Source organism: Panthera tigris, chromosome C1, assembly GCF_018350195.1.
Source record: "Panthera tigris isolate Pti1 chromosome C1, P.tigris_Pti1_mat1.1, whole genome shotgun sequence".
Classification (NCBI taxonomy): domain Eukaryota; kingdom Metazoa; phylum Chordata; class Mammalia; order Carnivora; family Felidae; genus Panthera; species Panthera tigris.
Window position 1 is genome coordinate 113,616,709 of NC_056667.1, and position 18,350 is coordinate 113,635,058.

Below are 18,350 nucleotides of genomic sequence, written 5' to 3' on the forward strand. Positions count from 1 at the left end.
CAGTCGCAGTTGATGGCAAATGAAGTTGCTTTTGCTCCAAATGACAGGAGACACAGAGAAGTTGTTCGTCACACAGGAGCCCTGGAAGGCACACATAGGGAGAAAGAAAGAGCCAGAAAGCTCAGGCCTGTGCCTCTGGGCATATGTGGCCCTCTGCCATGGGTTAAGTGAATCAACTTTGCTCATCCATTTTTAATTGGCGATCTTGGGAAAATATTTTTTTCATCATAGTATAAACATGGCTATAATGCAGAACAGAATGCAAATGTCTGAGAGCTTAAGACAAAAATTCAAGAAATTACATGCTTCAGTGGCTACTTGGGGCAGAATCAAGGATCCCCTAGGTTTTCAGGCTCTTTCTTTCTTTCTTTCTTTCTTTCTTTCTTTCTTTCTCTCTCTCTCTCTCTCTCTTTCTTTCTTTCTTTCTTTCTTTTTTTTCCGGTGAGTGGCACTTCAGTGGAAAAGTTTGAAAAGTGTTAGCATTGGCCACAAAACACAATAACGAGCCATTTATTAAATGTTGATTGAGACAAGGCAGGATGAAAAAAGGTAGCAATAGAGATGGAGCAGAGAAAGGAAGAAGAGAAGAGTAGAAGAACGTAAGGAAGGGAGGGATGGGACAAGGGGAGACAAAAAGGAAGGAGCATTAAGAAGCAGGTGAATTGGGGCCAAGGGGAAGGAACACCGAAGACAAGAAAGCAGAGAGACACGATCTAGGAACAGGAAAGGCTGTTTAATAAACTGATCAAGAACAGAGTGGAGGCCAAGGTGCCACAGCCTTGTTTTGAAGACACACTGTTATGTTTTGCTGTTATGTTTTGTTTTGTTGTTGTTTCTGGCACTACATGGACAGCAATCCTAACCCCCCATCCACAGACAGTCAGTGAACCAAAGGCTTTAGGAATGCACACAGAAATGAATGCACAGCAGATGTTTCATAAATATTTTTTGAATGAATGAATGAATGAATGAATGAGTGAATAATTCACTTGAAAATGGAAGAAGCATTTATGATTCACCAATCATTGTACCAGCACCTGACTTTATAACTTAATGTTAACAAGAGCATATCTGCTATTATCTACCCCATACAGGATTCAGCAGCGCACGGGAGGAAGCTTCTCCTGACCTCCTGCCCGACCCTCCTATAAACAGAGGGCTTTGGACACTGGGGATACTTCACATGACTCCTGCCCAGGTTTACCAGTTTTTCTCAAGGTCTGATCAAGGTCACTTCCCCCCATAATGCTGATATTATCTGTAAAGTTCTGCTCACTTTTCTGGAAGGGATGTGCTCATTTTTTCTAGATGGATATCCCTGTTCCACTCTCCCATGAGGCTCTCTTTGTGAGCTTTGCAGCGAGCAGGTTCACTGGCCATGGCCCTGAAGCTGTGGTCATACCCTGAAGGAGCTCGGGAAACACGTGAGGAATCCCAACAGTCATGTTTCTGTCAGGTGGAGACCAATTCTCCCCACAGTCCCCTTGACATTGGAGTTAACATGAGAACAAGTTTTTATTTGCCTTACCAATCCCTCAGCTGTCTGCTCACCCTGATGAAGGGAGTGTGAGCCCTTCTGCCTTTGCCTGAGAATGGAAACATCTTCGCCCTGATTTGTATTATAACTGATCCTGAGAGAATCCATGTTGAGGTTCATTCGTAATTATAATAACAGGCTTAACTATCAATTCCCACATCATGTGCATTTTGTATAGAGTAATTCACGTTATCCTCGTACTAACTCTACAAAGTCCATGTTAGTATCCATAGGAAATGTTCGCTGAGTGAGAATTAAATCAACCCAGAACTCTATGACATACACCCCTCCCAATCTCCCTCACTGCTGCCCCATTGCCTACCTGCTTGGAATATCACAGGTCCTGGGCAAAACCAGGAAGTTGGTAACACTTCTCTTAGACACCTTGAACATTCCCATTCCTTGCCCCTCCCCCACTCAGAACATTCTCTTCTTCAGATATCCAGCACCATCTCTTCTATTAACTTTTCTTCAGGAAAAAGTCTGTTCTTCCCCATGAAGTATAGATCAGCATAGATATACATCCCTATATTTTCTCTCCAGCGGGGCTTTGTGTCTTAAGGATTATTTCCGTGCATTGAAAGGCTTTCTCCTGTATTTACAGATTCAGGGCACTGATGGAGTTGGCGGAAGAACTGTCTGGGGACAGATGGGTAGGGGGTGTTGGAATCAAGTGGGCTTTCCCAAATGCCCTGTGGGAGGCAGATCCCTGTCAGGCCTGACCTTAGAATAGGCCTTAATGGGAGGCTTCACATTTGGTGACTGTGCCCACGTAGTTTATAACAAGGAAATGCTAGAATATAACAGACTTTTTTTTCTCCCCCCCTTCTCACATCTTAACACAATCATGAGCTCAGGGAAGAGCCAATCGTAATATCAAAAATGCATGGCCACATGACAGAGAGGAGTGGGAAACAGAGGAAGGGAAAGTGAGAGGGAGGGAGAGAGGGAAGGGGCAAGGGGGTGGAGGGGGAGAGAAGTGAACATGTATATTCAGCAAACAGTGGCCTAGACAAACACCTACCAGCATCTGTCTGTTAGGCAAATTCCTTTAGACTGCTATTTGCCTTGGACCATCTTCAAAGGGATATTTCTGCTTCCAAAGGTGGATAGTTAAAAATAATATACATCATGTGTGTGTTTTGGCATTTCCCTTTCGTTTTTTTCCCTCTCTTCAACATTACTGTTGTCATCCTTTAAAACTCAATCAATTCAGCTGATCCAGTGAACAGATGGCATTAATCAACCCCCAAGAATATGCACAAAAGCAATTAGAAATGTAGAGACATGGAATTTATGCCAGCAAATCAATTACCAATGATAGCAAATCAAGGTGGCACACCCAAGTTCCCTTTGTTTCTCTTTCCAAAGAGCGGCCACTGATCATAGCCATGATCTCTGGTTTACCCCCTCCCCTACCAGAAGGGGATCAAGAACAGAAACACTGAGGTTTAATTACACATTCCTTAATGACTAGTTCTCACTCTGCTGGCAAAATCCAGCGTAATTTACAGACTACAAGATGCATCAGAATGATGGATACAGACAGCATGTGCTATAGAGTGTCATGCAAATATGAAATATACTGCTCTGAGAATATGGTTGTTTGGTATTCCCAGAGAAGAACTTCATTTCAGAGAACAGAGCACCTTTTCTAGCATCTATAGCTCTCATTTGTCAAAAACAATGGAAGCAGTTATAGAATACATTTTAACCACAAATCTGTGCCTTCTGCGAGTTTACTAGTTCATATATCCCTATGTTTTCAATGGGCTTGGCCATTGCTTGCTTTCTGGTTCTTTGTGACCTCTACAGATTCTGAAAATTCCTTCTTTGGGCTCATATTTATTATCACCTGAGTTACCGTGATCATCTCTTACCTAGTTTTCTTGCCGCTAGTGTTGGCCCAGTCCAGTCTACACTTCATACAGTGATAAAAAAAAAAAATACCTGATTCTGTATTATCGAATTACATATATAAAATCCTTCAATGAAGCTTCACAGCTTCAATGGCAAAGATGAGCTCCCCTCCCTGTTTACTGATTTCTCAATTTTTCTGTCCATTTGCCCAGAGCCTGCTCCCACGATTAGTCACCAAAAATAAACCTTACTCTTAAGCCTTCATACAAACAGCTTGTGATAACCTCCCCAACCCCCCACCCCATTTCTCCAGTGAGTGAAATCTGACTCTGTTGAAGTCTTAACTTCTAAGTCTCTTTCCTCCAAGAGCCTGCCTTGATGCCCCAGTCAGTTCGAGATGCGCATTTCGTCTCTCACATTACACGTTGTGCTTATCTTTGCTCTAGCACTTATCACTTTGACGTGATTAAAGATTTATTTTTCTGGCTGCCTGTGTGCAAAGTTCCTTGAGATCATAGACTATATTTTCTTATTCATCTTACTTTCTCTGGTTCTAGAAAAACCTGAGTTTAGGAAAGAGAGCCTTCAGTTGGGACACGTTTCTTCAATAAGTTTTTCAATTGAGTGACATATATGAACTATTAACACTTCAAGTTTCTTCCAAGCACAGCTTAGAGGGGTGACATTGGAGGCTCAGCAGTGTTTTGGGGGTCATGTGGTCAGTATGCAATAAAATAAAATCCTTCCAGTAACTTACTACTAAAATCCTGTTAAATAGCATTCAAACTTTTCCTTTTTATACTGAACCCTGGGCTATGAAGAAAGATTTTAGGAAATGTTCATTAAAATTGCGAAAGCAAGTTAATAAAATTAGCTCAAACTCGGTACGGAGGTCGGGTCTTCTTACCATTTCCAAAACAATAAGTAATACTTGCCAGTTAAACAAAAAAACAAAAAACAAGCCAAATACATTTTAAAAGACTCTAGCAACAGGACCATAGAAGAATTTTTGTTCAAATTCTTAGTTGGAAACCATTCACTGATTCTCTCATCCATTCCTTCGGCCAATGTTTAGGTACTGAATATAGACATTCAAATGAAATATGATAATTGGGGAACCGTGCACCTATGTGGAGAGACAAGGATTAACAGAAGTGTTGTGGAAATATGAGAAGTCATACATAGGGGCACTTGACCCAGTAGAGGGAAAGCGTGCGTGCGTGTGTGTGTGTGTGTGTGTGTGTATGTGTGTGTGTGCTTACAAGTCTTCATCAAGGCTATGCTGTTCCTCCATCCAGTTTTTTATTGAAACTTTAAAAGAAAACTAAAGTATCTGGTGCTCATCCAGATATAAGGCCTCTTATATTTGACCATTGTGATGTTTGGGATCTAGCATCAAATCTAGATTCCAATTTTCTTTCTTTCTTTCTTTTCTTTTTTTTGTAGTGTATAACTCAGGAGTTGGCTGTGGTGGAAACTGCTCCCTCCCTGCCCTTTACTATGGATAGAGCTATGGAGACTAACCTAACCATAGGGATCCCAAGGCAACTTGCCAACTCACATACAGCCCCCAACTGAATGCACGGGAATTAATTTCATAGCTTGCAGAGTCTGATCTTTGGAGATAGACACAGGTCCAAATTCTGATTTTTTTTTCATTGCTTAGTTTTATGATCCTGGGAAAATTATTAACTTCTATTAACCTTAGATTCACTCATCTGTAAACTGGATTTAATAAAGTCTACCTAGCTGTGCTACCTTGCCAAATTATGTGGACACAGCATATGAAGTGAGAGATACGAAGTGCACCGTAGTTAGTAGGAATTAAAACCTATTATGTTGTTATTCTAAATATAATTGCTTAACAATTTTCAGCATGGCCATCACAGAAGCATCCAAATGGAATGACCAGTAGGCAACATCAGGAGTTAAAGACAAAAATACATTAGGACTAGATAGGACCTTAATAATGATTCGATACAACTCCTTCAGTTAATACACCAAGATCATTAGGATAAGTCAATAACCTCTACAAGGACACCTGCCAGAAGGTGTCAGAGATCTGATGAATGAAGACAGCTTCCCTAATGTATTAAAAATGCTATTACTGGCTCAAAGTGAGTACACAGAATCTTCAGGACAAAGTCTCATTGAGTGAACGATGACTCTATTATGATCTTTGTGGTAACTGGACCCTCTCCCCATCTTCCTAACTGGCAGGCATAATTAGCATCCTATATTCTAGCCATATTTCAGCAGAGTTCTGGCAAAGAAGCTACAGGGCTTTGGATCACCAGTGAAAGCTTTTAGGAACATTTCAAACGATATCACATTGCTTTGTTTTGTAACAAAGGGGCACTGAAAAGTAAAATGATGTAGAAAAGGAAAACGGGGTCCTACTAAAGAAAGAAAAGGCAATTGGGAAGAGCTGGAATGAAAAAGAAAGAAAACGTCAATTTAGAGGAGAGTTATTCATTTGAATGAGAATAGGGGCTGGGGTGAGGTTATTCGAATGGAAACCAATTTTCTCATAATACCCTGGTGTGAACATTGCTCTTCTAGTTTTTCAGGTATATTTTCCAATGGTGAAAATATGAATCTGGTTTGGAGATGGGGGTTCTAAGGGTTGAAGGGAAAGAGAGTTCACATGAATTGTCAAAGATCAGCCTAGCCTTCTCAACCTTAGGAAAATCTTTAGGACTCTTCCAAATCACCCTTGTAGTGCTTCCTTTACTTCTGCTGACTGTAAATGCCACAAAAGTACACCTCAAACACTCTCCTGCTGGAAAAAGTCAGCCTGATCTTTGTTTATTTATAATTTTACCTATCGACTGGGCTTGCGCAGAAGCTTCGGATCACTCTATCGCACCTCTTTACTTGAGGATGTTTATGAATAGGAGTGACGTCCTAGGATACTTTAGATGAAGTTCCATCTGTGATGAATGGCATCATCAGAGAATAAAGAGTTGTTTATTTCTTTCTCAAGGCTGTTATCTCCTTGAACCTGGTATGTAGCACCAGCAGGTAAGATGCTTGAGGATCATTCAAAGTGACTTACTGGGTCAAAATTAAGGCTGTCATAATCACATAACATCTGACGATTGTTAAAAATAGAACGAAGAGTGACCCTGTGATTATCCCATGCATTACTTTTATCTTCTGAGTGCAAGTTCTATTATAATAGTCTTTCAACATACCTAATATTTGAAGAATCTTCTCAGTAAAATATTGAGCTGCTGTTCTGTTTGGGAGAAGAAACGCATCTCAATAGCTGTTTTATACCCAAGCCTGAGTACAGGGAAAGTTGCATAACCGGACAGGCGTCTGACCTGTTAGCTGTGGCATAACCAGGGCTAGAACCCGTCAGCATTTCAAACTCCTACTTTCACTCGAACACCAGCAAGTCACATCGTTTCTTCTTGTGTCAAAGGAGTTGATATTATATGTAAAATGGTTTTTCATTTAACGCTGGTCTATCATAGCTACATTCGAAATTAACTAACTCCCTCAGGGTAAACCCAAAGGAGATGTTGTAGCTACTTAATATCCTGAAAATCTGGAATGGGGGAATTTCCAGAGTTTTTATTACTGGTTGGTAATTATGTTCTCCGCACAGATTCCTAATATCTATTCTGTAGCTGGCCTTCTAACCTGACTTTATTTTAATTTTGTGTAATTAGAAACTTATAAAATCTATAATTGGGTAAGCATTCATTTCTCTCTTACAGATGAACACCCAAGTTTTGGTCAGATTATGAGAAAATTAAACATGCACACACACACAGAGACACAGACACACACACACTCATTCTACACACACTAGTAATATCAACACATTATTATTAGAATAATGTAAACAATTAAAAGTTGTTTTTATTTGAACAAAGTTCACAGGCATTCTTAGGTACCATTTAGCATCTTGGGTAAATACCCCATTTTGGGGGCTACTGTCATGAATGAGGGAAAATACTACTTCAAAATATAAAAAAATCTTGAAAAAAACTCTCCAAATAACCTATATACTTACACAAATTGACTATTAGGAGATTTATCTTCCTCAGTATATGCATATAATTCCTAATGGATTGTAGATAAATAGTAAATCAAAGCCCTGTATTTAATGGATAAAGTGTGTGCACAATTGAAGTCTGGGAGAATTGTGGAATGTTAATGTTTTTTTTCCTTAGAGGTTCTGCAACACAGGTTCTGAAGACCACCAAGATACACTGATTTGAGAGGCAATTTTCTGCTGCCATTCTATTGAATTAACGCATTTTGTTCGGCATGATAAAAAACATGTATCATTCTTTGAGAACACCGACCCCCAAATATTTAACAAGCAGTGTGCCCTCAATTGAAATGTTGATTGGAAATAGGGAAATCAAACTGTCACCTGATGAAATACTAAAGCTCATTATCACAAAGTTCCATTTTCAATGTTAAGAATTAGCTTTATTGCTGCATCAGTAGGCACGAGCCTTAAATCCACGCCATGTAGGTTTCATGAGCATTATTACAACATATTAACCATAATTCAATTAATTTACAGAAAATGGCATTCTGCAACTTATTTTTTTTCCTTTGCTCTTAAGAAAAGGTGCTATATAAGGAAGCCCAAACCACATTCCTACAGAGTATGTTCTACCTCTTTCACCCTTATTCCTCACCCCACCTTTGTGGATCTTCAAAATATTCACTATTTCCAGAGAAGTAAATGTGCTAAAGGAAAAAGAGCCATTTCATGGCTACACCTTTGCATCATTAGGACAATACTGACCTCTAGTGTTTTAGGAGGTAGACAGGCTAACTCAGCATCATGCCTAACTTCCTCTAACTAAACCACTTAGATGTTTTTCTAAAGCACCATGGGAACAATTTCACTTAAAAGAAGAAAAAGGAGAAGGAAGAGGAGGAAGAGGGGGAGGGGGGGGAAGAGGGAGGAGGGGGAAAAGAGAAACATCAGATTCTAACCATTTTCTTTCTATTCTCTGAAATGATTTCTAAACTAAGTCCCTCTGGCTCCTTCCTCCCTTTAGAGAGACTGACCTCTTTAGCCCTCCTTTAGAATACAAACTTTCATAAAGTCTTTATAAGGCATATACCTTATAACTATGGATTCTGAGTCTCCAAAACTTCCAATCACAGATAGAGACTCTGGCTCTGCTTTGGATCATTTCCAGTAAACAACATTTGTCTAAATGTCCTCCCTTGAGATGCAACACTGGGTTGAGTACCTCTTACCCAAGGTCCTCTTGGACCTAAGAGGGTGAGGAGTGATATAGGGGGATTGACAAGTACTAAGTAGTCTTCCCATCTTTCTCTAACAGCGATGTTATGTCCCAACGTGCTTAAGCAATTCTGAGGTTCCTGGCCGGGTTAGCAGAGAGGGGAGCAAGCACAGAAACTCAAGGAACCTTGATAAACCATCTTTGGAAACAACACAGATGGCTTAATTGCGTTCTTTCTCATTTAGGAGTTCCCAAGCTGGAAAAACTTCCCTCTCTCTGCCTAGAGAGGCAGCTGAGCAATTGAGCTTGAACCTCTGATGGCTCCAGCGATTTATTCAACTTTGACGAACTGGGTTCTTTAAATACACAGTGCAGGTGGCAGATCCCCAGGTGTCCAGCCTTCCTGCCTATTAAATTAAATGCCCTGCACTTGCTGAGGTTAGAGCTTGGACGACAGAGGGTACACTTAGTGCATACTCATTATGTGTTCTTTGGCACAAAGATTTTGGGGGTGGAGTGTGCATCAAAAGCTCTTCCTTCTGGAACAGGGGCAGCCATTGATCTTGTGGTTTGACTACACTGGGCCACGACTCTTAGGCCAAAACTCCCAATCCCAGTAAACCGGTGCCTCTCGGTTGCGAGATACCCCAGCTGAAGCTTTCTGCCTGGGGGAGAGCTGAAAGCCGCGTCTCGTGAGGCAGTGAGCACACTGCAAATCCCAGGCAGCCGCATTCGGAGACTGTCACCGCTATCACCCAGCGCGGTGGCCGGGAGCATCTGTATCTCGGGGAGCTCACAGCCCTCGGTGCCTACGATCTGAACCCGGGGCCCTTCTCAGGAAAAGCTCTGCTTAGACACCAGGCAGGCGTAGAACGCGGAGCTGGCTTGAGGCTAAAGGAAGGCGATCCCTCCCTTCTCCCCGGAACTTTGCGATTCGGGGAGAAGGGCAGGCAACCCGGCGGGGCTGGCTCATCGGAGCTAACTTTTGGGATGGTTTGAGGGATGGAACCACACCAATCAGCAACCCCCGCCCCCCTTCCCCTCTGCTCGGGGCAGGCACAACTGAACACGCGTGGACACTTGAGTGTCTTTCTCCCACGCTCGCGTTCCCCACCTCACCTACCCGCTCCCAGCTCCTGGTACTCACAATTTGTCGCCGTGAATCCTACATGCCACAAGCCGGAGAGCAGCAAAGTGAGAACGCTGGTCAGCCGTGGTACAGAATCCATTTCCCCCGAGGAAGCGGTCCCTCCCAGTCGGATCCCAAATTCGCAGGCGCCGGCCGCGGCTGCCGCTGCGCCTTCTCTCTCTCTCTCTCTCTCACTCCTGTCGTCCTCTCTCCTGCGCGCCGCCTGGCCCCCTCCCGCCCCCCCAAGGAGAGCCACTCGCTGCTTCACTCCATCCCGTGTCCAGAAGCACCACCGAAAGCACAGCGGGGTCTGCCTTGGAGCTGCGGCTGGAGCTGCGGGGCCCGCACCTGCCGCTCGCTGTGCGCGCCCGCCTCGCCCGCCTCGCCCGCCTCGCCCTCCGCTCCCCCTCCTTAAAGGCGCAAAGCCGAGCCCCGCTGCAACAGCAGGCGGCGAGCCGGGCGCACGGCCGCTGCACCTCGGCCGCCGGCGCTGGGATCCGCACCCGGGCCGGCCGCTCCTTATAGGCGAGCCGGGCGCGCGGCACCGCCCCCGGCCAGGCCCGCCCCGCGCCCTCCTATGAGAGCGGCCTGGGCGGGTCCTCCAGGCCCCGCGCGGCGGCCGTGCGCTCCGGCTGCCCCGGGGGCCGCGGGCCCCTCTCCCGCGAGCGCTCTCCGCGCTCGCCTCCCCTCCCTTCCCTTCCCCTCCCCTCCGCACCCTCCCGCCCCGCCCCCGCCCGGGAGGAGCAGAGGCGCTGACCTTTCCCCCAGGTTTTCCTAGAACGCCGCTGCCCTAGGGATTCTGCAGGGAGTTGCAAGACAGAACGCAGCGGCCAGAGCGAATTTCCCGTGGAAAGCTTGGCAAGGAGCTAACGACATGCCTTTTTTCTTTTTCTTTTTCCTTTTCCTTCTTTCCCTTTCTTTCTTTCTTTCTCTCTTTCTTTCTTTCTTTCTTCTTTTCTTTTTCTATTTTAAGGGGAGAGGGAAGACTTGAATTTTTGAAGGATTTCCCCCGGGGTTGCTTCCTACTAAGGAAGGCCGACGGGTATGGGCGGTGTTGGGGTTTTTGATGTAGCGACTTAATGTCAGGTCCGCGCCCCCTGCTCTGCGACCCCCGCGCGGGATGCCACAGCTCGCACTTTCAGGGCGGCCACATACACACACACACACACACACACACACACACACACACACACACCCTCCATGCTGTTGGCAGGGAGCTTGGGGCGACCACTGTAAGATGTTCCGGGCTTTAGGTCTCCGAGAGAGGGAGACACAAATTATGTGTGGTAATGGGGAGAGTCAGGGTGGGGGCCCCGGTTGACTCCGAAGATTGGAGATCTGAGCCTCCCACCCCCCGCCCCCTCACCCCACCCCACCCCACCCTGGCCCCGTCCCCCCACCCTATCCCCCCACCCCCGCTGAGGGATTTAAATTTCAGAGGAGGTAAAGAGTAGTTCTTTTTCTTCCTGGATGCTTATGAGAAACCCTGGTTCTGTCTTTGGCTTCTGGTTTGTATCTGGGGACTCTCCTGCTTTACCATAAATCAATTTATTTTGTTTTTATTGGAAGCTGTCAGAGAGCTGCCAAACCTTAACAAAATGAGGGACTACAACGATTTCTCCTATGTGAAGCTTACAATCAAGTTAGGGGTAGAGTCACTTCAGAGGAAGTTGATGTCTCCCCTTCCCTCCCCATCCTCCCTCCTGCAGCAGCATCTAGGCTGCTTCTGCATGAATCCTAAGGTTAACTTTGTGGTTTTTGGTTAGAGCTCTGCTCACATCTTCGGAATACTAAAAGGGAGTTGAATAACAATTCGATTTGTGACACCATCATTTTCATAGAGAGGAGAGAATTCTGGGGGTCCTTTCACGTGTAACTTACAATGATGCTCTTGTCTCTGAGCTTCTAATTGAAAATAACTATGCCAGCTACTAGATTCTTGGGCAACCGGAAGACTTCTCCGGCACAGGCTTTACCTGTGGAAGGACGGCCATTTCCAGGAGATGGTGAGTCACAACACATCAAAGCTGAGGTGATCCAAGAAGCTACCCTGGTGGGTAAGGAGTAAGGAGGGGGCTGGTGCCCAAAGTCAAGCTGATCGGTCTTGCCTCTCCTACTGAGTGTCCCAAGTGCTGCCACCCAATCTGTGGCCTTTGAGTATTTCAGGTTCTAAAACACCTATGTAGATAATTTAATCATACTGGAGAGTGTAGAAAATAATAGGCACCATTATCCAGCCTTGTATGTTCTTTAACAGATGGTTTTTAGAAGAAATAAAATAGTACAAATATAATTTAAGTTGCTTTTGCATTCTTGTCTAATCCCAGTTATCTCCTACCATATCTAAAGGTAAACACTTTTATTCTCATTCTCATACATCGTGTTTTTATACATTTATCACACATATTTACATCCCTAAACAATATATGGTATCACTTTGGTTGCCTTTAATCAATATATAAATGGTATCATACTGTTTCATTTTGCACCTTGCAATTTACTCGGCATTATATTTTTCCAATTTCTTTGCTTGGATATATGTAGTGCTAATTCTTTCATTTTAACTGCTGTATTATATTTCATTTTATAAATAAGCCACAACGTAGTCGTTAATTGTTCTGCTTATGAACCTACAGACTATTTCTAGGTTTGCTTGTTTGTTTTTTCTCAATGTGAACTATGCACTCTTATACCCGTCTCTTACTTTTTCTCAAATATGTACTTAGGAGTAGAATTTCCATATCTTATGAAATGCTTATCTTCAGCTTTAGCAGGTATCTCTCATTGCTTTGTAAAATGATGTTAGCAATTCATATGTCTTCCCCCACTAGCAGTGGGTGAGATTTCCCCTTGCTCCATAAGACCTCTCTTTTTAAAAATGGGAATATGATACCCAGAGAGTACAGATTTTTATTCACAGAGTTTAACGCTCCCCGACATCATCCCATCTTCTACACCTCTCCAAAAAATATTTACATAAATAAATATTTTCTTTTAATTATGAAAGATGTGGGCTTCATTTCCTATTACAGTGACTTAAAACTGAATCTATCCGGGTCAATAAAATGTGCTTGAAATATATATTAAAAGGCAATTAGGGAAATTTGTTACGGGAAGCCCCCAAACTGTGAATAATCTTCTAGATATTAGTAAATATTGGAACTCTGCATTTAGATGTTCACATGCAATCCTAGCGTATAGTATATAAATTGCACCTAATTTAAAGTGCTATTTACAGTTGTAGCTTTCCTCTCTCTCTCTCAAATACACCTGTTCTCAGAGCAACTTTGAGCCTGAAACAGCAGACATTTGTCTAAGATTTGTTAACATTTCAGGGGTAAACAGCTGTTCCTCTTAGACAATAGTGTAAACAATACCATCTTCTGGGGCATTTTGCCAACACGTTTTTATTAGCTGTAGAATATTAATCACTGTTAAAACCGTTCTCAGCCAGATTGATATTTACCTTTTGAAATTCTTTCGTCAACCTTTTAGTCTGACAAATCCACCTTTCAAATGCTGGAGTGGAAGCTGAATATCGTCCCTTAACCCCCATGTTGCTTGATATAGAACTCATACTTGCAGAACACCTTGCTTTGAAGAAGCTTAAAAATGATGCATAGATAGAGCAGATTGATTGCTCCTAGGAAATGAGGAAAAATGGATCACTGAAACTCTCAGATGCCTGCATCTTCGAAGGATAAATCGGAACATCTTCTCAAGACAAACGCATATCTGAAATCTTAAAAAAGAAATGAAGTGGACAGGATTCGGTGTTCATGTCCCTTCGATTTTCCCTTGGGCCCTCCCACTTCCTTCCTTTTAATAGAGTGGAAGGGAAAGAAGCATTCATCCCCTGGCATCTTAGCCTTGGAATATTCAACAGGTGGTTTGCCTCCTTGATTCTGTAATTCTGCTGTGAGGCATGTAGCAGCTATGTTTGACCATCTCCATGTTACAGATGATATCCTAAGAGGAGACAGATATTGACATCTGAAGGATCACACAGAATTAATGGCCCCAACTGACAGGACACCTTAAAATGAAAACCCATCCATCTTTTTTTCCTTTGTCTTTATAGAGCTAATAGGTAAAATTCACCGTGACATATGAGTACCTGGCGTGTACGAGAGAGGATTCTGCATTGGTCACCATAGTCTGTTGTGCGTCTCAGTACTTTTGGATTATTTCAGTTTCACATATTCATGGTTTGTTGTAAAGATGGCAGGATGATTTCTGCTGCCACTCATATCTTTAAAAATAGAGTTCTTAAAAATATTGATGTGGCAGCAAGTTAATTTAATATTCTTCTTTTCATCCTTCTTTTAAAAAATGTTTTAATTTTTTTTCTTTTTTTGTTTTTGTTTTTGATTTTTTCTCCTTAGAGCATGTGGCCAGTACCATGCTACACCTGTAGGGTGTAGGAAATGGCAAGAAAAAAAAAAAGTTCCTGCTCTCGAGGAACTAAAAATGACTTGGGAGAGTAAGATGTTTAAAAAGTTAAGATGACAATACAAATTACCATATGTTTAAGTGCCAAATCGCCCAGATAATAAGTGCTATGGGTGTTTTTAAGTTGACAAAGATTGCTTCCTCTGGAAGGAAAACTTGCAATTGGAATAAGGAAGTGGTTGTCTCTTTAGGGGTAAATGGATTTGAGTCACTCTTTGCCATGAGGCTTGTTATTGAATTCAGGTTAGGTCGGGTGCATTTGCCCTCACAGGAAGTCACATGTTAGGGTAATGAAGGCAGAATTCTACTTTTACAGAAGAGCTGGCTTTTCCATTAAGGCAAATGGACCTCAGCCAAAGGTTGACAACAATTCACTTGAGCCTCTCCCCGCTACTTCTGTCTCCTTGTTCCATGTCAAACTCAATCTTGTAACCACCGTGTTCATCCTTGACATCAAAACTAGCCATCTTCTTACATCGATCTCCTATGAATAGAAAAACCCTTTATATGCCTTCACCTGAAACACATGTTTTTTTCAGCTGGTATATGTCGTTCTGTTGATACATACTACTGTTTCTTCCTTCTGTGGACTGCTTCTTCCCAATTGGCTACTTTTTGCTCACCATTGCACTCCAAATTCAGCTAACGCATCTCTCTTGAAGTCTTTTTCAATTCCTTTATATTGTTTCTCTTCATAGGGTTTCCTCACTCTGAGTAGTTTCTCAGAAGTAATTTATCAGTTAACATTCAACTTGGAGTCTTCAGCATACATGGAGGCTTTTGAAAAATATTTGAGGGGCGCCTGAGTGGGTCAGTTGGTTGAGCATCTGACTTGATTTTGACTCACTCAGGTCATGACCCCTAGGGCATGGGATTAAGCCCCACATCAGGCTCTGCACTGAGTGTGGAGTCTAGTTGGGGTTCTCTCTCCCTCTGCCCCCTTCCCCATTCATGCTCTGCCTCTCTCTGTCAATAAAATGTAAAAAAAAATGATGAATGGATAATATTAGATATAAAAAAGCCTTGTCAACTTTTTAAAAGGTATACCCATCCCCTCCCCTCACCCCTCTTCATCCATTGCACCAGAATTCAGAGTCTCCTTTGAAGGCATTTATGCTTATTTACCTTGTAAATCAAGATATCAGTTATATGGAAAAATCAATAGGAATGCAGTTTAGGTTAGTATCTTTATAGTTAATTTTTCCTAGCCATATATTTCTCAAAAACTTGGATTTAGTTTTTGAGAGGAATTCAAAAGTATTTTGAATGTATTTATGTAAGTATATTTGTATAATTCCAGCCATGCCACATCCAGAACGTATGTCACAAAGAGGATGTCTCCTCTTTACTTATTTCTGGCTCTTTCTGAGGGAAGTGGTGCCAACAATCACTCAGAAGTCATTTGTGATATATATCATGTTTCAAGACAAACCTGTTTCGAGTTTAATGGAAAGTATTCTGAGCTTAGGATCAGAAACCCCAAGCATTAGCCTTGACTTTGCAGCTTACCAGATATGAGACCTTGAGTAAATACTCTTGAGATTCAGCTTCTACATCCGTAAATTGTGAAGTGTGATCATTTCTGGCTTTGGTATTTGGGCATGGTGAATAGAAAGAATCATACATGTAAAAGTTTGTTGTTGTTGTTGTTGTTGTTATATAGGAAAGTTCTAAATATTATGCCCTAGTTCAAAGAAGACAATTTAGGGGTGCCTGGGTGAGTCAAGTGCTTAAATGTCAAACTTTGGCTCAGGTGATGATCTCGCAGTTTGTGGGTTCCAGCCCCACGTCAGGCTCTGTGCTGACAGTTCAGAGCCTGGAGCCTGTTTCAGATTCTGCGTCTCCCTCTCTCCCCATCCCTCCTCTGCTCATGCTCTGTCTCTCTCTGTCTGTCAAAAATGAATAAATGTATTTTTTTAAGAAGACAATTTATTCAGCCCCTAACCACTGGATTTCTCATGCATTTTATTTGCCAGTTCATCCATAGAGTAAAAATACATGCAAATATCTGAAAAGACCATCCATTCTACAGGAAATATACATAATTCATTATTCAAAGGCAACACAATAATTCAGTCAACTGACATTAATTTATTGAGCAAGGATGATGTGCCGAGACATGTATCATTTCCTTTTGGTTAAATAGTTGCCGTAGAAAAGAGCTGATCTGGTCCTGTCTTCAAGGTTCTTACACCCCTCACAATTTCTAGATAGGGGAGGTAGTGTATGCAAATGTAAGTTTCCAACTTCTGCCTTGATTGCAAAAGAAACAAAAAAACAAAAACAAAACAAAACAAAAAACAACAATCCAGTCTGGTGAAGGAATCATGACCTGAGAAAGCCTTTACAATTATATTTCCCATTGAGAGTGAGTGTCTGGTTTTTGCCTTGTGGCCCTGTTCTGACCAATAAGACTCAGGGGGATGGAGAGATTGTCTTCTCGGAAAGGGAGAGGCGTGTTAATACAAATCCTGTTGTCCCTGCAGCTTTCCCCGCAGCATGGTCAGTATCTTATGAGGGCATGAGTTTTGTAACTCCAGTAGACATCTTGGGAATATGAGGGAATGGCCAGGACAATGACATGGCAAAAAGTAGAGACATGTCATGGGTATTAATTACAATATTGAGTTACTTCTACTGTGGAACAATAAACATCTGTATTATTTAAACCACTCCTAGTTAGGTTCTCTGGAGAAGTATAGAACATTTATTAAATATCACCCTGAGTAGGCATTGTGACTTTGTTTTCTCTTTTAGAATTCATGGCAAAATTCCGAGGGAAGTATCATTAGCTACATTTGGCAGATAAGGATACCAAGACTTGTGAAATTTGAGTAACATTGCCCAAAGCACAAAGCTATTAAGCAGAAACGCGGAGATTCCAATTCCAGAGTTTAGGTTTATCATGCCATTGCTAGTGCCACAAATGCTCGGCAATGAAACAAATCTACTGAGTCCTGTGTGTGTATATGTGTGTATGTGTGTGTGCGTGTGTGTGTGTACTTAACTTGCTCATTTGATCTCAGAGATGACTGGCAAATTGGTTTCTACTATTAAAAAAATTCTTTAGGGTTACTGCTGCCGTGTTTCTGTCTCTGAGGGAATAGCTGTCTCTAAAGCCAACTTGCTATTTCTAACTTGGTTGAAGAAAATTAATGAAGAGCAGCAATGATCTCTTCCGTTCCATGTGCACATCTGGTGCTTAAGTAAGTCAGGCTGACATCTGAACATAAGATCCGCGGTAACCACTATGGTGAAAGCTCCCCTACAACCTTTTACCATTTTCCAAAGGTGTATTTTTCAGAAAATAAATTATTTGGAAGGAGAAAGAGCTGATTTCAAAGGATTATTTCATTATGTAACCTAATACCTAGCAGTTCTGTCCTTTTGTCCCTTTTCCATTTGAATCAGCACCGAAAATACGGTGCAAACGTCTATAATTTGCTTTTTACTGGCGTTTTTAATAAGGTGGAGTGAATGTTAGCCTAGAGCCAGCAGGGGGTGTGTTGACTAGTGGGAAGAAAAAATTCCCAAGCAGATTTGAAGCAGCAGTGTGGGGGACTTCGTAGGTTGCTGAATTATTGTTCATTTGGAGGAACCTGGAGAGAGGATGCCAGAGAGGGTAAAGGAACAAAACCAAATCTGTTGATGACTTACTTTAAGTTTTTCCTTACACCTCTGATATTATGTCTATTAAGAAATCATGCATGACCAAGAATAATAATAGAAGTTTATGATCAAACACATTGAATAAAATCCATGATCTTAATTATTTTTATTTTTATTAAAAATAAATATGCCAGATCTCTTTTTCAATGAAAAACTTAGAGTTTTGTTATCACTTGAAGCTGTGCAATTTAGAAAAAAATATTTTCAGGGTTTCGTATATGTGTAGTGATACAGACATTTTGACTGTGTTTTTTCTGTATTGCTCCATTTTAATCTTTATTTTCTTTATAAGTCACATCAGTCACTATCTACTAAGTGTCTTCTCTAGTCTAGCCCTGTATGAGGAACTGCACATACTCAGTTAATTAGGGATAACTGTGATTTTGAGGAAATTATGGCACAGTTATGAAGATAAATGCCTTCAAATTTCAGGGAAACTTGCTATGTGTTAAATACAAATTTTCCTCTGTTTATC

At 42.0% G+C, this 18,350-nt stretch overlaps 1 protein-coding gene across 1 annotated transcript in view; it reads right to left on the minus strand.

Moving 5' to 3' along the window:
• Window positions 1-10,038, minus strand: part of CNTNAP5 (contactin associated protein family member 5) — a 799,405-nt gene extending 789,367 nt beyond the window's left edge. The window contains exon 1 of the mRNA XM_042994206.1: window positions 9,773-10,038. Within this exon, the coding sequence (XP_042850140.1) occupies window positions 9,773-9,854 (82 nt within the window). The 5' untranslated portion in view covers window positions 9,855-10,038. The remainder of the gene's footprint in view (window positions 1-9,772) is intronic.
• Between the last annotated feature and the right edge of the window lie 8,312 nt (window positions 10,039-18,350).